Genomic DNA, 24,156 nt, shown 5'->3' with positions numbered 1-24,156 from the left:
GCGCAAAGTATTCGCATGTTGACTTCAAATATTGGTTAACTAATATTGGTTCCACATATGGGTTCTCTTGTTTTGTACACGACGCAATCTCTTCTTCTAAGAAAGTAAGGCTCAACTCACACTGACGCAGAGTCGAAGCGTCGTGACGCGTCATGTTTTTCGCCTATAGCATATTAATCTCTATTATCCCATTACAAAGGTACATATTTGTGGTATGCAAATATGGAGTCGCGCAGTGAGGCGTCAGACGCCGGCCACGCTGTGATCCGGGCGCACTAATGCGAGAGTCGACGCGCGTCGCCAGGCGTTGTAGTTGAAAAACAGGACGCGACGCGACGCTTCAACTCTGCGCCAGTGTTAGTTGAGCCTTAATGTTCTTATTGAAGTCAAATACAGACTGTAGATGTGGGTTCTCGAGAATTATAATACGAACTTTGACTTCAACTGAGCAAAGATTTTGTACTTTTTTTTGGACCTTTTTATATTATACGTATAGTATTGCTGGATACCCTTAACCTAGCACTTTGTAAACTTTTAAATGTGTTTGAAACAACAACGGACTTGAAGTTTGCCTGAAATATGTGACGTCATCACAACGTCTGACACCGAAATTAATAAAACTAACTTTGAACTTAGACGTTGGGATGATATCATAAATTCCAGTCAAATTTCAAGTCAGTTGTTGTTTCAAACGTATTTAAAAGTTTACTAAGCGCGAGTTTAATTGCAACCGACAGTTCTACTAATAATTACAAAAAGAGTTAAATAAAACTATCAAGTAAGTTCAGGTAATCATACCTGCCAGGGTTCGACTCCCAAACGAACAAATCAATAGTACCAATTGTCTCAGATAATCAAAATTCAGTCGCAGTTTTTTTTTTATTTCAAGTGACGGGACGAACAAATCTAGCGCCTGATAGTAATCTGTACGCCTGTACATAACAGTTGCAGTGCCACTCAGAGCTTTAAATCACAAAGTTTGTCACCATTCATGAAAAAATCTGAACACCGCGATGCGGAATTTACATAAAATGGGTCAATGCGATCTAGTGGTACATTAGGGTACTATAAAATGAACAAAATTGCTTAACGATCCGTTCTATTAAGTCCCCTGAGAACGGATCGTCATGAGCACACATCGTAATAGACAGAATAGAAATATTTAGCTAATCTTCAAGTAGTACTAGACCGTGTCGGGAACGTGACCAGATCAAACTTGTACATAGTGCCTTCGGAAGTATCTTTAAAAACGACGAATACACTTTAACAGTTATTTACTCAAGTAAGATAGATGTTATTCAAGCAAGCAAAGCAACTATAGCACCAACACCCACTTACAGCAATTATATCGAAATGTTCCCAAATAACAGAACCAATAGCAACGAATTAATATAAAATCAACCCACGCGGTCAACGGTCGGAGAGATTACAATATAAACCAATTACATAAAGTGGTATGTGATAGTGAAAGCAGTTGATACGTCCTTGTACCGCTGACTTGATCCGGTTCTCGCGGCCATCGGGTTTTTCGAAACAATAGCTTGAGATAATTCTTGAGTGGCTACTAGTTTAAAGTGAAGCTGTTTATAAGAGAGAAAACTTTATTCTAAATGGGTTTTTATTGTTTGTGTTCGCATTCTCTTTTTAAAATATTTATGCAAGTTTTAGTAAGTTTACGAAAGTGGGTGTTAAAGAAATTTAAAAAGGAAACATTCGAATTTTGAAAGTATATAAATTATATATGTATCTGAAAATCGTGTCGTGCGCTTGGAGGTAAGGGACACGTCTGTCCATAGTAGTTGCTGATACTGCACCCGTCACTCTGAGACATAAGTTGACAAGTCCCATATACCTATGAGTTCACCAGCACCCTTACCCTTCAAAATCGGAACAAAACAAAAAGCTTTTGTTAACATGTCAAGTAATGTGGTTTTCATTAGCACTTGGTGAATGTAAACAAAGCAATGGACATCACTCTACTAATTTAGCAATTTCGGAAAACTAACACGTGTAGTTGCGCGCAAGTTAACTAACTGTCTCACACGCATGCGCCGCGTCCGTCACGCTCGTCAAGCACGACAATGCTTCTATGGTTCCCACCAGGGCTGCCAGTTTACCATTTTAGAACAAATATCTTTTTTTACTGTTTTGTTGATAATACTCGTATAGCGAAGTTTAAATGGAAAGGTCATTATAAAAGTGCAAAAAAAAAGAAAGGAATTTTAATTTCTAATGACATATTAGTTAGGCACGTTTAAGGTTTTTATCTTCGTATTTTCTGATCTTTGCCAATCATAATACGTACCTACGATACAATGATTTTGAACATTGGAAAGTAAAATTGCAATTGTTATAATATTACAATATCCAGAAAAAGTTAGGCATATGTTTTAAACAGGAACCTCGGTCACAGATCATACGAGAGAAATATTCGACACAATTGACAATGTTTTTTTATTTAGAAATCGTCAGATGTACAGGTGTTCATGTACTTAATTCTGGTTTAGATTGTTTGTTTTTTTCTGTGAACACTGCAATGGCAATATCTCACAGTAGCATTTATTTGGATAGTCCGCACTTATACTTTCGAGTGCACGCCATTATAGTTTCGAACAATAGATTCCATAATAGCTACATTAGTAGAAACATACTGACACGTAATGTGTACTCGATCAGGGAATATTTCTTTTATAAATTTGAATACAAGCACATATCTTTTTAACCGACTTCAAAAAAGGAGGAGGTTCTCCATTCGACTGTTTTTTTTTGTATGTATGTTAAACGATAACTCCGGTATTTGTGAACCGATTTTCATGATTGTCTTTTTGTTGGAAAGAGGGTACCCCCATAGTGGTCCCATTTCATTTTGAAGAAAATCATCCACCTCTAAGGGTGGCTGATCACGCATAAACATTCATTTTTATAAATTGCGTCTAAATTTTACTTAAGAAGCAATTATTTTAATGGTTGGTTTTGCTATTCTCCAATTCAAGGCGTTTTTCTCTCTCAATATACGTTGAATAGTTAAAAACAATTTTTATTATCTCCTGTGTTAAGTCCTGTATAGTGGCGAACTAGGTGAGATTTCAATAAAACTTGGCAAATAGATGTAATTCCACGTACTTTTGAGGTTGGTTTTTTAGTACTCTGTACTGAGATTATTTCTTCTTCTTACCGTATTAATGGCACACAATATAAAGCTTACCACCGTGGTGGAAGAATTTGCGAATCGGCGTAAGGTATTCCCCGATTGTTGCCCAGGTGCGCCAGATTTATAGGAATGGGATTATATATCACGTGAGCAGGCTTTTTACTTGCAACCCAAAATGTAAAATTTACTACAAAAAAATATTTAAAAAATCATTATAGTTTAAATAAGGAAGGAAAATCGGTGCAGTGTTCTATACCACGGCAGTATCCGAGTTCTTTCGCAATAGATAATGGTGTAATGACTAAAGTGTCAGCATAAGACCTTCAGAAATCTACTCTGAGAGCAGGAAAACCTTATTTAAAAAGTTTCTTAAATCTCCATTGTCATAAGATTTGAACATTTATGTCAAACTAAATGCACAGCGAGTTTACTTTTAATTTCGACCTTAATAAAGACTGAGTATCAAACTATCCTCGTTCAGATAAATAGACCTTATACTGCACAAGTTCCATTAATTGGCACGAAATATTTTACTTCCATTTTCATTGTGTTATACAATTTTTAATATAAGCCTCTTCTGTCTTACTGCTAGACAAAGGTGTACCTCCTTTTCCTATTGTTCTCAGCCTTGGGCAACATGTGGCCAGTCGTTTAAAATGAAGTCAAAGTTATCCAGTCATCACCGATATAGTCTACCGTTTTTGAGTCGTGGGCCTTCCACTATGTGGTTATCTTGGCCCACAACTCGCTTGGCATGTGACCCGCCCAGTCGTAACCTCCCCTCTAACACGCAAAAAAAAAGTTGTATCAGTTTATAAACCATGTAATTAGTCTAATATGGTACACGGACCAATAAAAGCGACAAGAAAAGTTGACGAATGCAACACTCTCTATAATGTACTCCTAACACTCAAGCAAGTCTTAAGTCTCCTCAAAATCTATCTTTTATGTCTTTCAGCGCGTCGTCTTGCCTTACCTTCAACCTTTCTCATCATTATGATTTGAACCTTGAGATATGCAATTTTATGTTTCTTGGTAGTCACCATCAGCTGGCGTGAGGAGGTATCCAATTGATACGAAGCATCCGGTGGAAGCACCACATTTCTAATGCATCGAGACGCTGCCTAGCTTTTTCCTTGACGGTCCAGGCGTCAGTGGTTTATAACGACTGGTTAGATATAACGTAAATTAACAGTAGAGCTCCTTGTGAAAGAGTTCGTCCAGGGAAGTACTGCCACTACTGTACTGTATTCTGGTTTGAAGGGTAAGGGTGCTGGTGAAATTACAGGCATATGGGATTTGTCAACTTATGTCTCAGGGTGACGGACGCAGTGGCAGTGCTGATTTAAAGCTTTGAATGGCACAGGCGTGTAGACGTACCATCAGGTGCACGACTTGTTCGTCATGTCAATTGATATTAAAAAAAAGAGTGGAGGATGCGGATTCTAAGTTACACGCTAAAAAAGAAAAGAAGCGGTAGCGAAAAAACACAGTCGTGTATGTTTCCAACGTTTCACTATAAATTAAGTTAACATTAATTGACCGTAAAACTCACATTCTCTTTTTTTTTTATTAATTGTCCACTTTCGTTGTTATTAAAAGTTTTTATATTTAAGAATAATACATAAATTACCTTTGCATGATTTTAAAGGTATTCTACAGGGCGCTGACCTTCTTCGGGGAGTATTAAAGCCTAAACGAGCACGTTAACCAATAATAATCAGATGCAGATTTACACTACGTCTGAATATTCTCAGACACGCAAACATCGTTATTCATCTCAAGGATTTTTCACTCTATTTAAGGCCCGAATAATAAATATATAAGTCTAAATATTAATAATAATAATTAAATCTAAATTCTAATTGATGAACACACTGCAAAGGTACTAACTGCTCCTATATAGTGTCATGTATACATAGCTACAAAACCGTAAATGAAAATGAAAAAGAACTAATACTAATAACAATAAATAATAAGTTCTTAAGTTTGCGTGATTGCTAAACATTGAAAATGAAACTAATTTTTCGGATTACAAATGTGGTGTATTTCTTTTTCAAACAAACTAACGTTTCTAGTTTTTTACAGATCTATAATAAGGAAATACTAGATATCCAGTTGTTACAACATTTTTATGGATCCTTTTTAATTTCTTTTTTAAACTAATAAAACGTAGAAATTATGTAATTTACTCTTGCCGCGTTGAGTAGAGAGTATAATTATAGTTATTGCGACAATATTATACGTGGAAATATTATTCCTGAAGGATGGATACTTTGTGTTCTGAAATACTATCTGTGAGCCTAGTTTAGGGTTCACTTTTTAGTAGCAGTTAGTTTTTTGATATTTTAGTAGTAGCAACAGGCTTCTTGTGAAAAAATTAGTTCTATTTTTTTCTAGCGTCAAGCTCCAATAGTCACATTACTGTGTTCTGATTTTGAAGGGTAAGGGCGCCGGTGAAATTACAAGCACATGGGAATTTATCATTTTTATTATTTTAGAATTCAAAAAACGGGTACAATTTTTTAAACTAAACATAGTTCTAAAAAGAAACAAAACAAAACTTGTCAAGTTATGTTTTAAAGGTCACTTGGCGCCAGTGGCTGTGCCTCTCAAATGTCTCAAATCTTTGGGCTTACCGCCAGGCGCAAGACTTGTTCCTCCCGTTACTTGGTATCGTAAGAAAAAAGAGAACGGGGAACTTTCGCCTCCTTGTAAGAGACATAAAGAGTACCCATATGACTGTAAGAGGCACAAATATCCAAAAGAGTAATAATTACAAGAACTTGCCAAAAACCAATAGCATTGTGACAGTCGCGGAACCTGCAAAACTTTATTATCCTAAACGTAGACCTTCAACAAGGAACATTAGTCGGTAGTTGAACCATAAAATAATGGTTACATAAACACTCTTACTTTCACTACACTGTCTCTGATCGTGCAACGTCGTATAGTACCGGCCCTAGACCATTTTAACTCGCATACGTCTGAACGTGCTGGGCGAAGGTCTGTTTACGGAACAAGTTTTGGGCTATAGTCCATAACTCTGACCCCATGATCTGAGGAACTACATATGTCTTCGAAATGTGTACCCAGAATCAGTATGCAAGTTTCCTCACAATGTCTTTCTGTGCTGTTACAGATTAAGTACTAATAGTTATTAAGAGACATTGGAAGATTGGTTGGTCTCAATTTTGACGTCTTAATGGTCCAACAATTTGCGCTATAGATGCTGAAGAGGAGGTCCCGGATTTGATTCACGTTAGGATCAATCTAGAAAAATAACTTCTCTAAATTGTTTCTGATCTAGGATTTAATGTTAGTGATCTAGAGTGAAATCCGCTGCTCTGGTACTCATAGTACAGTGATTTTTCTAATTTGAAACCAGGACCCCGATTCGATATAGTTCTCGAATCGAAGGGCGCTTTCCAAGCTATTCAGAACATTCCGAGTTAGGCGTTCGATTAGGATTCAGATACGATATCGTTATTCTGTTGGATATGGCGTTTATCGAGTTAGTCGGTGAAATAGAGTTAAAGAAAAATCTAATTACTTTTATATACATTTTTAAGACTTCAAAGACCTAAAATATAGGAATGCATTAGTCTTGCATTAAAATAAATTAATAAAATTGAACAAAATCCAGACTTTATTTAAAATAATAAGAGATTTCCATATTACATTCTTGCTTAGTAAACAATGGGACATTCGATAACTTGCATTCGTTAACTGTGTTCTGAATAACGTTTATAGCTTTTGCCGGTCGAGAAGGTCGTACGGGTGTGACGTCATTTCGGTTCGGTTTCGAATACGACAGTTTGACGTTCGATTCGGGTGTTGGGACAAAAAACGAAAAAAAAAAAATCGGCCGACAACTGAGTTATCGGAAGGTTCTGAATCTACACCTGATAATTGATTGTCTGCCACGCTGTTATTATTACTCTCTATTACTGTAGTTTCTAAACGTTTGCTAACAATAAATATCTCTATAACAGTGAAGGTAAACAGCGTAATGAAACTTGCAAGTCGAAGACGGTATGGAGTTCCCAACCTGCATTAAAGCGGGTCTAGCTCGCTCCAATTATGGCCGTCAAGGGCGCCAAAATTCAAAAGGTCACGCGCTCTGTGCCTATTTAGTCAGAACATATTCTATATACATTTTATATTAATGCATTACACTACGTAGGCTCGCCATGAAGCCCTTAGGGATCCATGGTCCACGGGTTGGTCCACAGATGGACATATCGACCCCTCCTACGTAAAGTATCGTATGTCGAAATTGCCAAGTTTACAGGGAAGTGTATTAAAGTTTTGAATCCACTGAAAGGAACATAACAGGTGACTTTAGCATTTTTCAGTTTTATTCGGCAAACGGTTACTCACACAGAGTATTGTAAAATCCTATATATCGGTTAGATGATCTATTAGATTAGCTTTGTCGTGTTATGCTCGTTTCAGTGAATTCAGAACTTTAAAATGCTTCCCTGTAAACTTGGCAATTTCGACATACGATACTTTACGTAGGAGGTGTCAATATAATGGGTGAATGATGATTATTATCATTATTCATCTAATGTACACTTGCTACGAAGACTTTTTTTTATACATTCGGAAGGAACTAGAACTCGTGTTCTTGGGCACGGTTTATAGACATTCTTTTTAACTAGGCTATCACATTAGTCGGTATTTGAACCATAAATAACAGTTGCATCTTCACTTTTCCTTTCACTACTCAACCTGTGATCATGTGCCGTCGTAATCCACCGACCCTAGGACGTGAGACAAATTTGTACTTCAAGTTTTTGCTTCCGCTAGGAAATTGTTGAGAAACCTATAATTTTGTACTGTGCAAATTGAATTTGTTCTCATTAGTAAGGCGCGTAGCTTGTTAGCAACAAAGACTTGCGTCTACGTTTGTGCCTCATTATTTTCGTTTAAACTGTCATTTCAATTATCATGGGAATAAAGACAACAATTTTAGTATTATATAAGAAAAAATCCACCAAAAAAGTTTTTTTGCTAACGTAAATTGTTATATCGAGCCAGTCGTGACCATGGGACATGTAAAGGGCCCGAAACGTTAACTTGTTTTAAAAAACAAATATACGCGGTTTACATCCGTAAAAATAGTTTAACTTCCTATGTAAATTGTTATTTCACCAATTGCCTACTGCCGTTCTGTTCTACTGCTGTGTTCAATTACTTACTGCGTTCCGGTTTTGAAGGGAAGAGAAGGAAGGAAAATTACAGGCACATCACACTTATCAACTTATGTCCGCACGACTTGTTAGTTCCGTCACTTCGTATCATAAAAAAATCCCAAAGTCATCTTATCAAGAATCGAACCATCCAAATGGAAAAGTGATAACCCAGAGGAGATAGGTTTCTTTTCAATTAAGAAGTCAATAATTCCATTACCTGTGGCAGCAAGTACCTATAACTATATAAGTTACGTACGTATGTTTATCTATGAATGTTTGGTAGTAATACCTCTTTCTGAATGTAAATGTGTTACTTGAAGTTGAGGTAAGTAGAATAGAGTAGAATAATTTATTTCATATTATCAATGACACAATATTACAATTTCTTTGATCCTCAAAGATATCATTGATCTATTGTAAATGTGCACTTTTTCAAATAAAAGATATTTTTTTATGTTTGATATATGGATATTAATCGTTCCGCTGCAACTGCATTTAAGGTTGTTACATTTTATTATCTTTAAACATACTAAATTAATATTTGGTATTCAAAAATGATATTTCATCCTCTTTTTTTATTATTGGTTTTTTTCTTATAACGATTGATAACATTTATAACCAGTATATCTTATGATATTGATCTCCTATTCAATCTTGGTGGCTTGTTTACGCCCAATCAGTAGGTTAGGTTAGGTTAATGATGTAAAGGAATTATATGGTCGTCACTAAAATATACAATAATTAGTACAAAATAAAGCGATATAACTAAAAAAATATAATTAAACAGAAAATATTATCGAAATTCACGCTACACTGTTTTCATTATTCTCGCACACGCACATCCCCTCACATAATTACATGCACAACAATCACCTACCTAGATTATATATATATATATATGTATATACATATATATACACACACACTTGAAAACACATATATACACAAACAAATACTAACCATACTAACACTGCACAAACAATATTTTTCCTTTTTATTTTATGTTTTTTTTTTCTTTGTAAACTTTAAAGAGATAATTTAGTTATCGCAATTGCCAATGTACAAGTACATAATTCCAAGTTGCAAATTTATATTTTCCAAGAGTTGTAGTGCTGGTGATCTGAAATATAGACCTTACGTCTAGTTTAGGCACCAGTCTCCCACAGTATAATTCTTGTTTTTATGTTTTTTTTTATTATGCTCAATGTACCTACATTGTGGTAAAGAAATAAACAAACTTATTATTATTATTATCCAATACAAGCATTTTATGTACCCTACCTATTAATTCGATCCCTGATAAAAACTGTAATTTCAATGATTATTTACAAACACAAACCTAGAGGAACTAAAATTCTTCGCACAAACATTAAACAACTTTTCTTCAAGAGCAAGCCACACGATACGCAATAGAAAGCTCGTCGGAACAAGTTACTATATCGATAGATCTCAATTATGCGATCCGCTTCAAAACAGGAAATAAACTCGCATAAAACGCAATTACTTAAGCTAAACTCGGTTGTTGCCATAAAAAATTATACAAAGCTATTTATAAATTAACCTTAAACATCATAACACGGCATTCCTATCCTAAAAACAAACAACTTTTGTTTTACAATTTTCGAAAGTGCGGTTGTTTTCATATATTTTCTATACAAAAATTCATCACTGATCAGTGATACTGATCAAGGAACTCCTCTAAGCAGAACACAGAGCAATAAATACAGTAGATGTGCTTAATTTGTGTGCTACGTGTGCCACCAGTACGCAAGTTCCACATACTTAGGTTCAATTTATACTGCGGCGGAACAGAATGGAAACGAATTTTTGTAACGATATTGTACACAGCGTAATTAACTTTATGGTCAATTGTGCAACGTACACATTAGATACGAGCCAAAAATCACGACGTCTTTCGCGGAATTCTCGAGCATGCTAAAGAATGCTCGCGTATTCGCGCGAAAATCTACTGTGTGAATGAGTAGATTTTAATTAATGTGATAAGTTCAAATGTAATTTGCTTGTCTGTGAAATAGAATAGACATTTATTGTAACGCCACAACATGTAGATAAAAAAAAAATTGATACCACTTAGACAATGAAAACAAAATAAAAAGACGTAATAAACAAAATTAAAATATAAAAAAGGACAAAACAGACAAGCAAAAAAAAATTAAATATAACAACTACAAATGTTGTACTGTCATATTGTGTGCGGTTGTGGCGTACATACGTAAAAGGACTTCGTTCAGCTTATGCCACAGCCATAATCGACTGTGGCGCTGCTTTTCAATGAGCCCTGAGCTAAGATGAGCGACAGACGTATGTGGCGCAATATAAAATAAACTGCTTAAATATTTGTGTATATGTTCTTTGCACGTTGCGTTACTGCTTTGTGTTATATTATAAATCGCAAAAGTGCTTAAATATAGCAAAAAAATGTATAAATATACCTACTGTGTGCGTTTGTAGTGTGGTGACGTAATTACGTAACAAATAAAATTGTATAACTCGATCGCTCCGAGTCTAAAATACACGAGTTACCAAAGGAATTTGAGTCGTACACATCTACATTGAAAAGCAACCGTTCTCCCACTGGGCTAATACTACTCTCCTTTTCTATGTGTAACATTGAATTCAATTATAAAATCATAAACACACTACATCACGTCATATTACTTTTTATGCTTCTGTGACGTGTTTTAAGTTTGAAAAGTACGCTGTTGAAATGTCCTTTAATAAATAAATAAATAAGCAACTTTTTTAATACAGTATCAGTAGAACTTCGTGTGACAGAGTTTATCCAGGGAAATACTGCCACCTTACCTATTTCTGCCGCCAAGCAGTAATGTCAGCATTACTGTGTTCGGTTTTGAAGTGTAAGGGTGCTTAAGGGTATAAGGACTTGTCAATTATGTCTCAGAGGGACGGGCGCTGTGGCAGTGCGCCTCAGATCTTTGCGGTTTTAAGCTCTAAGTGGCGCTGCAACTGTTATGAACAAGCGTGTCACTTACCACCAGGCCTACAAATTGTTCGTCCCGTCACTAGGTATTATAAAAAAAAAAATGAAAAGTCAATATCTCTTTTCCATTTGATAAACACCAAATTTTGTTACGAACCTTTCCTAATTAAACAAAATTATTACGTTCATCATAGCTCTGTTGCCGCATAAATCCACAACGCCACTAAATAGAAGCCAGAATATTAAACAATACATTTTATAATGCCATTAAATATTGTTATTATCATATGACACGACCATGACCGGTTTAGCTCTAAAACAATACATGCCCAAGTAACATAAGTGCTGTAATAAATACAAAATTACTTGTAATTGAGAAACCTAGTTAACTCAGCTATAGTTAACTAAGCTTTAAAGTTCACTCATACTTTTTATTATTATTACAAGGACATACCTAAACCTGGGCTGTAACGCATACAATGCGTCAACCGTTCAAATGTGCGACTGATACACCTATACACACGGCGTATTTTTTACACACAGGCGACGCGCTCAAAAATAAAGAAACTTTCGCGAAAAGTGCCTTGGATATTCGTTCGTATCATAATATAATAATAATAACGCACACACTCATAGTCCCGGAACTAAGGAAATCCTATATCGTGGGTACCACAGACACACTTATAGAAACAAATGAAGGCCATACAAATATGTCTCCCTCCGCGGCGCGGGAATCAAACCCGAAATCTCTGTTTGGCAGTTCAGCATGGCAACCGTTTGGCCAAGGAGGCAGTTAAATACAATAAAACAAGTAGTGTAACTCCATACAAACGTAGCTGTATGTGTGCACGCTCGATGCGCGCCGTGCACGGACGTACATAGTTGCATTATTTCGTGATAATCTCACGTTATACTGCGCACCTTATTCCATCACACCTTATGACATCACACGCGCCGTTTATTATAGAATCAAAGCATTCGATAGGTGCTTAAAATATCCCTCTATTCTCACTAGTTCAGTTGCCCAGTTCAATTGACTGAATTAACCAGATTTTTTTCTCGTTTGTTCGGTTGAAAATGAAACAAGCTTTTGCCCCTGGTTTAGTAGAGATTTTTTATTTCCGCTATTCCCACCAGTTCAATTGTTCATCCTCTCTCTACACTAGTTCTGTTGTCCACTCCAGTGAGTTGATTGAACTATAAAGAATTTCTATCTTGTTTGCACAGTTGAAAATAAAATAAGCTTTTTTTGCTGTTATGTTCGGTGACAATGCAATGTTATGGTACCATCGAGCTGGCCTGATAATGGAGACAGCAGGCGGTTATAGGAACTCCTAAACCACATGTGATACCAGTTCAATCAACTAAGCAAATGGGAAGAAGAGTCTCGCTAGTTCAGTCAACTGAATAAACGAAAAAAAGAATCTCATTAGTTCAGTCAACCGAATTGGACAACTGAACTAGTGGGAATATTCTAAAAAATCACATCAAATACTAGACGTGTTTATCGTTGTGTTTATGGTTGTTTGAACGAGAGTGCCTCATTTTTATTTCGTAATCGTACTGCTACTAAAATGCTCTCATAATCGACCAAAAATATCAATACGTAAGGTAGCATTTAACAAAGGTTATTGCTATACAGCACTAGAGTACTGAATGAACATTTCATGTTTTTCAAACTATAATTTACAACCTGTATGTACAAAAGAAATAACAATGTGATAACCCTGGGTCCCGAGCAAAGTTACACTATTTCTCTTATAATACTAGGATTGTATCGTGTTTTACGCGCTTTAAATCAATTGAACGTTGTAACGCTGTCTGTGACGTAATTTACATGCGCTGAAGCGTTTACGGCGGCACTGAATTTGTGAACGTGTGCAAAGATTTACTCGCTGCGACTAAATCTCGTTCAAATAGTGTTAAGACTTTATTTTAGCATTTATTTTTTTAGAAACAAAATTAAAGCAATTTGAAAAATGTACGTATACTATAAGTGTTCTATTTAGTTCAGTTGATATAAAAAAATCATTGGTATATGTAAAGTTCCTATTGAATACAGCGGTTTTCTTGTAAAATTTCGATGTAAGTTTGAGTTTTTTTTTATCATGAAAGTTTTTAGGAATTGTGTTTTCACACTGTATAATAATCAGAGTATATCCTCAATTTTACTATACATTGGTCCTAAAGTGATTGATTTAACACAGTCAATGTTATGCGGAAACAACCAAAGTCATTTGAGGTTGAATAGACTCTTAACGCGTGACTTCTGCGCACCATCTGCGCGTCACAAGTACGCCGTGTGTGAGACTCTTAAAATTTTGTATTCAGCCTATGTCCGCAGCATGCTGGACTATGTTAGTCCTGTGTGGCCAGCAGACTGTCACATTAACGGTAATCAAATAGAACGCAGGTTGCTTGATATGGGTCTTTTGTTCGATATGATCAATATTCGATTCAATTGCTCGGACTTATGCGGCGCGTCGTATTAGACACATTCTTTGTTTTATGTACTCCACAAACGGTGGCAAGATCTCGGTGCTCACTGCTTATATGCCTTTAATTTACTAACATGCAATAAAAATAATAATCAATAGACTACTTAGTGTGATTTGTTCGTCCCGTCTCATGTTATTATAAAAAAACATGTTTTTTTTAATAATAATAATGGGCGTACAAATATGGATCTAATAATTCAATCGATTATTTAAACGCCGTGATCGTGATTTGGATAAATTTTAATAATAATAATTGTAAAATGTATTTAGATGCCAAAACAGTTTAAACGAGAAAAATAAACAGTATGCGATAATAATATTTGAGTAACAACAAACTTGGCTGTATAATGTTATTATTGTTAACCATAAAGAAAGAAAAGAAAAACAATTAGATATGTATTGAAATATCGAATGTGTTAAGTCAATGAAAAATATTATTATTATTACGTGAAGAAGCTGTATGGTAGAAGCTTTTGCATATCCGAATAAATGTGTGAAAAGTAAGTAATGAAGTTAGGGATTTGTACAAAGTTAAATTAAGTCAACCGTGACAATGTGACCTGTAAAGGGCCCGAAACGTTGGTTTGTTTGAAAAAACAAATACGCGAAAAAAATATAAGCGATTTCAATCCGGAAAAATAATTTCATTTCCTACGTGTAACAATCGCGAAAACGTAAGAACTCGATAAGTTAAGTTAACTTAAATAATTATGTACAAAAAAACAGTATTTTATTCAATACATGTGTTCATAACTTCCGATAAAGCAGGTTTTCGTGTCGACATCTTGTTTCCGACAAACCAACATACCTAGAAGACAATCTGCTGCTTTCCGCTTTTTCCGAGGCGGTATTAAAATTTCATGTTCAAACCTAAAGTACAATTTGTTTTGAATAAAAGAGTACCAGTATTCTTGAAGGTGATTAATGCATTCTCTTAGCTTACCTACTAACTTATTTCAAAAGGAAACGACCCAAAGTCTCATTACAGTCGTATGCCCCAAAAGATGGGAAAATAGATATAATAACCTTGTTCAAATTGTAATGACCATGTTAATGATGCTAAAATGATCTAAGCTGACATTTCCCGTGCACGCGGTCAGAGTTAAGAGAGCGAGACGAATCGAGAGTCGAGTATTTGACTCAAGAACATGGTAATTTAGTCAATGCTTGGAGTTTTTAATCATGATGATCCTATGAGAGCGACTAATGAGTATTATTAATATGAATTTTTAGTAGCAGTAGAGTTCCTTGTGAAAGAGTTCGTCCAGGGAAGCACACTACAGTAGTAAGTACACTATACCTATTTCTGCCGTTGAACAGTAATGTAAGCAAATAACGACGCTGCTGTACCTGTCGCGACTACATTACTCCACGAAGTCAGAGGAGATAGTGGAGTACATCAGATTAAGAGCCAAATAGGGTGTATTTGGCTAGGTCCAACGGTTTAAGCGACGTTGGGAAACTGTCTTAGAAACCATTAAGTCTTTTTATTTTTGTGAATCAATTCTAATTAAAACGCGGCTAGTGACAAAATAATTTTTTGAGATATCATAAAAACCATAACCCAAATTTAATTAATACAGTGAATAGCGACATCTCTCGCCAGGGCTAGTAGCTGTAAAGGTACTAACTGGGTGATAAATCTGTCATAGATTTCTCATAGATGGCGCTACGACTAAAAAGTCGTTGAAAGACCAAGTACAAAGACACGACGCAAGGACATAGAAAAATTCGTGAGGTCCGTTGGTTCGTTCCGTGGCTTAGTTGGTATAGCGTCTGGCACGGTATGCAAGAAGACGTCGGTTCGAATCCGACCGGATCGAAGGAATTTTTTCTGAGTGTTTTGTTCTGAGTGTTCGATCTTTGTATTAATAATTATAACAAACCATAACCCAGTTTTAGAATATTGAAATTGTTTAAAGATATTTCGTTTAGTTAGGGGAAGTTCCGATAAGTCGAGCACTTTGACTAATTTTAACTGTTTTTAAAAGACAATTTTGTGCTATTTGAAGCGGATATTTCACCACTTGTCACTTAGCCACGTTTTAGTTAGTAAAAGGCAGACATTTTGACATAATCAACTTTTGCTCAAGCGGGTGTTGTCCATAAAATATAATAAAATTATTTAAAATACTAATCGACTCAGTTTTACGTAAGGATCATTTCATTGTATTGAAAGAAAAATCGGGACAGCAGAAGTTGGTCAACTTCAATAAAGAGTTTCATTAGACCAGCTCATGCTATTTTTTTCTTCTACCACAATGAAATCATCTGTATAAGAAACTAAGTCTACGAGCATTAAAAAATAGTCAATTTTATTAATTTTGTATGAAAAAAAATTTGATTAAATTTGACCAACTTCTGCTGTCTTGTTTTTTTCTTTCGATACAGTGAAATTATCCTTACATGAAACTGAGTCCGTTCAGCACTAAAAAAAAGTAATGGATGATGTTGTTCAGTAAAAAAATACTACGAAAGCTAGAATTTTTATTTATCAGAGTGCAACAAATTGTTTGTTAAGTATCTTTGATTGAAGCATATCTAACTAGGAATTCAACGAACCATCTGAAGTATTACGAGTGTTTACAGGTAAACACTACATCATTATTTGAGACTCACTATAAAATCTTCATTTGTTTCTATGAAATGTTTTGAGATTTCAATTGTAATAAGTTTAGTAACAGTAGAACTCCTCGTGAAATAATTCGTCTTGAAAAGTATTCCCACCCGTCCATTTCTGCCGCCAAGCAGTAATATGAGCATTCCTACGTTCTGTTTTTGAAGGGTAAGATCATTTGCGCACTACGTCCGATTCATATCAGTTCCGAATCTGAGAAATGACGGTCCGAAATGTCCGAATGTCCGAAACGAACTTAGTGCACAAGCGACATCCGAAGTGGGTCCGAGTTTCCTAGATTTGTGTAGTCTCGGATTAGGGGGGCTACTCTCGATCTCCGTCCGACAACCGTCCGAAACAATTACTGTCAAATAAGTAATATTCGACAAAATTAAAAGACAAGTATCCAGTATGAAGCTTCATTCGCATCACGCGTCTTTTCATTTGGTCAAGTATTGCTCATTTGGCAGTAATTGTTTTGGACGGATGTCGCACAAACGCGTTAAGAGTTATAGTGACCAGATAGAGGCAGTGCCCCTCAGACCTTTGCGATTTAAAGCTCCAAGTGGCCCTGCAAATCTTATGGATAGGCGTGTTGCTCACGTGACAGGCGCATGACTGTACCACAGATTATTTAATAGTTGCTATGTTCCGTACCGTCGCTTGATAGCTGCCTCTGTGGCCGAACGGTTATCGAACGAAATAGTTGTATGGCCTACACTTATTCCGAATAAATATTTGTATGGTCTACACTTATTTCTTTCATCAGTTTTCGGTGTAATTTGTGATTGTCGATTTGTGTCCATGACACCCGCGATAAAGGTTTTCAAATAAATAGTTGCCGATTGCTTGTATTCAACACAAGACACTAAAATTGTCGGCTTTAAAAAAATAATTAAATAATCGTAAAAAAAAATGTTTTCCAATCGAATTTTACGTATAGAGATTGTTAAACGAAAAAAGTGGCAACTTTGGCAACTGGGGTTTTTGGTTGGATTAAGCTAAAAACTCTGGTTAGTGGGATTTTAAGATATCGAACGGATATAGTTTTTGGTATCCGGGGGAGGACAGCTCGACCGAACCAAGGACGGACCAGCCATATTTTGCTGTGTGATCTTTGTGCCAGTATTGAATGCAATGTTCCTTTTGAACAGAAAAGGGGAAAGTAGTATGAGTTGCACGAAGGTTATGAAGGTGTACACACTTTGATTATTTATACGACGGTAACAGCTAAGAATCGTATAAAGCGCGCAAAGAATGAAGAAATGTTGTTTATTCACACAGGGTATGTATTATGGTACTTGAACAATGATTTTGTTTCACACAATGACAAAATGATGGATGCAGTAGCTATTGGCTTCGGGAACAATTGCAGAATCCCGAATGCCACTTAGACTTAAGAAAAAATATACAAGACCATCATTAGAGCGTCGTTTATGGGTCGTAATGTTAGGCTATTAAGAAGATATCTCAGGCCGAGCGTCAGGCCCGTTAAGTATTATGCAAGTTTGATGTTCATTCAAATAATTATGGTGGAAGTGTAAATAACCTTTTCAATATAAAGAATCAATCTTTTTATGAGGTCAAATAGTTTTCAACCGACTTCAAAGAAAGTCCTCCGGTTATCAATTCGAGTGTTTTTTTTTGTAAGTTTGTTACACGATTATTCCGGTATTTATGAACCGATTTCGATGACTTTTTTTTTGTCCGAAATAACGTTTGTTCGAATTTTAATTATACCGAAAACCGAATTATAACGAAACAGATGTTCTTTCAGAGTATGTTGAATGTTTATCGCAAAGACACGATTAGGTTCGGTTAGGTTAGGTTAAGTTAGGTTTAAAGAAAAAACATTTTCCTCTCAAAATTACTTTCGAGGTTATGAAATTTCGACCAAACGTTATTTCTGAAAAATGTCACTTCGGACTACTGATAGGTAACCGGTTTTGCTTCAACAAAAATATAACATTTTTATTAAATAAATTGTGGAATTACATTTCTTTGCCAAGTTTTATTGTAATCGGTTAACGGAAAGCTGGGTGAAATCCAATAAACCGTACTCATTCCCTAATTTGCCATCCTTAGGGGTGGAATATTTTCTTCAAATTTTAATGGGACCACTACTGAAGTGCCCCCTTTCCAAATTGGTTCACAAATGTCGCAGTAATTGCGTAACACAAACAAAAAAAATTCAGTCGAATTGAGATCCTCTTCCTTTTTTGAAGACGGCTAAAAATCAGTAAATAAAAAGTATGTAACAATGCGTATGCGGACCAAACTAGCCGGAACGGAGATTTTCACTTCAAGGCGATGTTATTGTTTTATAATAAACATAATAAACTATGACCCTTTTCAAGCTATATTTACGAGGTTTTGAATGCATGCAATTTTGAAACTATGAATAACTATGCAACGACCCTCTAATGTTAGTTTCGACATGATCGTCTCTATTGAACGTCATTGACTTATTATCATAAACTTCGCTTGTATAAAGCGCGCTTATGAATGAGACTGTTCTTCTACGCGGAAGATTTACAGACGACTCCACATAACTTAGATGGGAATGTTAAGTGGAATGTGTGTAATGACACTAGTCTGGGTGTTCTGTACAGTGTCCGCTCACCACAAACAAAGACTCGTCGTAGGTAACTCAGACACGCCCATAACAGTGGATGGATCAATGCATAACGAATAATGGACGGGGACGGTACGCGACGACGGGTTGTCATTATGTAATTGATTAATTATTATTACGAAAAGGGCGACGCCGGGGTGTGTTTATTTCTAATCGTCGACAATGCGAGGTAATCTGTAAAATCGCAGAACGTGGCCATTACAAGCAATTTCGGTGCATGTGGTACAGGGTAATTCCTTGTTTGAGACCTGGAAATTAACGTCGCTGTCTGGAACACTATTATTGTTTGTTGAACCCTGGCACACTAAAACACGCCGCGGCCGCGTCTGTGTAACCAGAGCATTACTATCAAATAATTAATATTCAAAAGGCAATGTCAAGTATGAAGCTTGATTGGCATAATGCGTCTTCTAATTTGATCGAGTATTTGACAGCAATTGTTGCGGAGAGTGACCTGAATTGTTTGCGATTCAAACGATGGCTCACCTAACATTATGATCTGCGTGCCCAAACAACTGCACGTTTGAGGATTTAATGGAGGCTACTAGGGATGCGATCCGCGTAGCTAAGGTTTGGTCCACAGTAGTATAGTGTATGTCATCGATACGATAAGACGAAGACAAGCAGAATGAGAATTACATTATTCGAAATTGAAATGTTAAACACCATTGACCTACCATGAATTTGGATATTTATAAGGGAATGAATAATGAGAATAGGGCACGTAATTTCAAAATTTGACCATTTTTTTTACGAAAAGGTTACATATGATGGAGTATAATGGAACAGTTAATTATTGGTGAGAACGTTAATATAATAATAATAACGCACACGCTCAACATAGTGTCGCGGGTTTTTACCATGAGCTTTTTGGTGATAGAAAACATAGCGAGGAAACCTAGAACGTAATTTAATGATGTTTGTGAAGTTCCCAATCCACCATTTAGCTCTCTCATTGTGAAAGGAGGCCTTTTCTACGTCAGGAAATCCTCATAGATACCCTTTGCCCGGGGAGACGAAGTGCTGTCAGATTTGTACTAAAACCCAAATAAACCTGACGGTGCTTCGCCTTGACGCATTTCCATGGGAACGCAGGAACGCAACTGCACATTATCGCCAACCCAACAGGGACTGCCGTCTCCGGCACCACCTATGCAGACTACTTAACGAGTCTCCCTCTACGCCTTCCGCACACAATGCACGTCATCCACGTGTCGTTCGAGCACCGGAAGTCCCCGCATCCGATGCCTGCCCCCAATCCTCCTGCGATAGATCGGATGAGAGAACAGATGATCTTCCCTCATCTGTTCATCGTCACCTTCGCTCCTACCACCACCTCGCGAATGGCGAACACTGCTTTCCACGCCCTGTCGCTGTCGACCATAGCCTTGACTGCGGCCGGCAGCGACAGATTATTCCCAACCACGGAGATCATGTTTGATCTTATAATCCACTCTATAGCCGTCTCATTGTGAGAGGAGGCCTGCGCTGACTATTTATTTATTTTCATAGACTTCCATAATTATTTGTTTACAAATGTTACGAACGATCTTTTCCATATTAAGAATTTCATTTCGAAATTTGTAACGATCTAAACTAGTTTATTTAACATAAATGGTTCAGTAATTTCAAGGCTATAGGAAAAGTATGGCAAAATTTGCTTAATGAGATGTTGACGTCCTCTTTCGAGTGATTTTATCAGAACATGTTTCAAAATTAATTGCTATATTAAAAATAACGCAATGTGTATCATACCTTTCTTAGATTATTTGTTCATTTGTAGTTTACAAACAAAGTGATAAAGGGTCCATTTACTAGATTGCCTAAAAAATTGGTTAATATCGAAGTAACATGCTTCTACAAAATGTAGTGGAAGCCCCATTGTAGAATGTCAAATCTTGACTACATTTTAGTACCTATCAAGTGACGTTTTTTCTTTGTCTTTGTTCGATCTTTTATGAGTATTGAAATGTCAAAAAGAATCAAACCCAACGGGAAATTTATAACAAAACAGAGTTACACAAAATATTAAAAAAAAAACATAAAAAGAAAACATTAATGTTATAAAATCGCGTGATGTGTCAACGTGACATATGATAATCGCCCGCCTAACTGGATTTACGTTTGTTCAAACGAAACAAAATTCATAAATCATATGCTACTAATAATAAACGCATATAAATGAGTTATTTAGTGCTGCTAAAGTAAAATCCAAACCTTATTTACATTCAGGAGCTGACACAGTGACCTTAACTAGAAGATTAAGAATCGTATAGCAAATGAGTATACACTTATAACGTTAACCTTTTCAATAAAGATCCACGTTCCATTAAATGTTTTTCCCGTTAACTATGATATTCTCACGGTGCATTAAATATCACACTAATAAGATGTGTTTACCAGATTAACAAAGGGCGTCGCCTACTATTATATTTTAAATTATTCTAAATCAAACAGCAGAAATTATAGAAAAAGAAGAATTAGCTTGTTTTATACTGTTTATTGGATTCTTATATTAGTGGACTGTAGTAGGTCTGGTCATGATGTAAACGCAATTTTTAAGTTCTGCGATTCACGTCGGTTCTAGCAGAAGCGGAATGCACTAATTTATTTTTCACTCTCATTTTTCTTATTTTTATTTATTTTATTTTTAATTCAGACAATAATTATGCTTGAAATGTGTACCTTCAACACTAACTTATATGTTATATAATATAAAACTAACTAATTAACTATCTACAAAAATAACTAATTGTCGGCGACGTGTATGCGATATATGACACCCTTCGGCCAAAACTTCTCCTTCATGACGGTCGACAGATGATCGGACGGCTCTCTTACCACATACGATTTATAATTGACATTGTGGCGGGACTCTAAACCCTCGTCTCTTAGCGTAAGTTTAGTGTCGCGAACTTCTTGATTTATATTATTTTGCTGTTCTTTCCGTCATGTTATTATTTTATTGTATTGTTTTTCTGATATTTCGATTATCTCCGTGTTGTGTATTATATTTTGTTTCATCCATATTTCGATACCTCCAATGACCTGTTCTGTTTTTGTTTCTTTTTTTCACAATATTCGTTTTTTTGTTTTTTTTTTCTAATTTCTTTTTGTGTCTTTATTTTTTTTCACAGAATTCGGGGAGCGTAATATTAGTAAATAAATATGGGTCTGTTTACAAAAATAACAGAAAATATAGTTAGCGTAGTGTTCATTGGAGGCATCGATTTGTGCTCTTTGTTCTTTTGTTTCTTCATCCAATTTTATACTGTCTACATCGCCCACTTCACTTAGCTTTCGTTCTCATTCAGTTAGGGAAAGCTTTTGTCTATGCAATGTGTATTGCATAGACAAAAGCTTTCCCTAACCAGCTCAAGTCGGTTCTGCATTAATAAGTGTGGTGACCCTTAAGGACTATTCACATTAGACCGTGTCGGGCGCGAGCCGATGCACGTAGTGCTAGGCTTGGAGTGGAAATGCTGCATACATTTTTTGTGAAGTGATGCACATTTCTACGTGCCGCGTCCGTGGTACGGACGCGCGACGTCCGAGCTGCTTCCGAGCTCGTCCGAGCCTCGGATGTGGACGCTTCGGCTCGTTGTAATGTGAACACTCTCTGACTCTGTCTAATTTAAGATCGTGCAGCACGTACAAGGCTCGGATGCCTCGGATACGGCTCGCGTCCGGCACGGTCTAATGTGAATATAAATATGCAGTGCGTCTGAGCCACGGATGACTCGGACGCGGCTCGCGCCCGACACGGTCTGATGTGAATCATCCTTAAATATGAAATTTCTTAGTGTATTTTGTTCATTTATTCTAAATAAAGGCTACATAACATGACTAAAATATTACATTTCTAATTGTTGCAGGAAGAAAATATAGCTCTCCGCCTGATAAAGCAGCATTCAGATGTAGAAGAAGCAGATAGTAGTCCAGCGTCACCGGATGATCTCGGTACGGTAACCGGACGGGCGTACTTCGACGAAGCCGGATACGTCACGGGCGGAACGAAAGATGCGGATCCATACGTCAGGAACCGGTTCAACCAGGCCGCTTCAGATAATTTACCTAGTAATAGAGCCGTGCCTGACACCAGAAACGCCATGTAAGTACACAGATGTATGTTATGTTTTTTTTTAAGATATCATTAACGGAATGAACAGATCGACTACCTTGGTATAAAGCCATTTGTGATTATATGTCAAAATGCTTTTATCGCATATATGTGGGATAAGGTGGGATGTTTTTCGTCGTAATAAAATTCGTAAAATTTGCCTCGTCAATTCTTTTTATTTTCTTATAATTTTTTACAAAAAACGTGAGCCACACTCGTAAACCAAAATCTCTCTCTGCCGTCTCACTACTTTCCAACAACCGTTCTTCCTCTTCATTCTCTCACTTACTCATTCCTCTCCTTCACTCTCGTCATTCACTCTTATTCATATGTTACCTTCTTAATTAAATTCTTACGACTACATTCACTATTAAAAATATTCTACATAAATATCATAAAAATAAAACGAACTACATGAAACAAAATGTATGTAATGTTATGTATGAAATTTTATAATTCAAACGCGCGTTCGTGAAACGCACGATTGCATCGATACACTTGCGATTTATAGGCGATTGCAACGATGCAAACGCGCGATTGCAACGATACAAACGCGCGATTGCATCGATAGGTCGATGATACAACGTTTGTTTGCTTCACGTATACGTGCGATCCACGCCCGCTCACGCCACTCTCTTGTATCATCATGGCGGGTACGGCGGACCGCAGTGTAACATATTGTCTATTGTGTAAGGTACATTATGTCGATACCCTACAGATACAAACGCGTAATTGCATCGATGCAATCGCTTATAAATCACAAGTGTAGCGATGCAATCACGCGTTTGTATCGATGCAGTAGCGCGCTTGCATCGCGTTTGCATCGCTGCTTAATATCGCGCGTGTGTGTAAAGATAGACCATTAGCAACTGCATCGTTACTGCATCACATTTGCATCGCTGCTAAAAGTTGGTGGTAAGTGAAACGCCTATTAATAACTGTTGCAGTGCCACTTAGAGCCCTAAATTGACC

At 36.4% G+C, this 24,156-nt stretch overlaps 1 protein-coding gene across 3 annotated transcripts in view; it reads left to right on the top strand.

The window, feature by feature from the left end:
• Positions 1–24,156, top strand: part of LOC113226783 (polypeptide N-acetylgalactosaminyltransferase 2) — a 171,979-nt gene that overhangs the window by 102,887 nt on the left and 44,936 nt on the right. For all 3 annotated transcript variants that reach the window (XM_026459528.1, XM_026459527.1, XM_026459529.1), the window contains exon 2: positions 22,940–23,175. In XM_026459528.1, coding sequence (XP_026315313.1) covers positions 22,940–23,175 — 236 coding nt within the window. The remainder of the gene's footprint in view (positions 1–22,939; positions 23,176–24,156) is intronic.

Source organism: Hyposmocoma kahamanoa, unplaced genomic scaffold (assembly GCF_003589595.1).
Source record: "Hyposmocoma kahamanoa isolate Upper Pololo Valley unplaced genomic scaffold, ASM358959v1 202, whole genome shotgun sequence".
Classification (NCBI taxonomy): domain Eukaryota; kingdom Metazoa; phylum Arthropoda; class Insecta; order Lepidoptera; family Cosmopterigidae; genus Hyposmocoma; species Hyposmocoma kahamanoa.
This window is presented reverse-complemented; position numbering and strand designations above follow the sequence as displayed.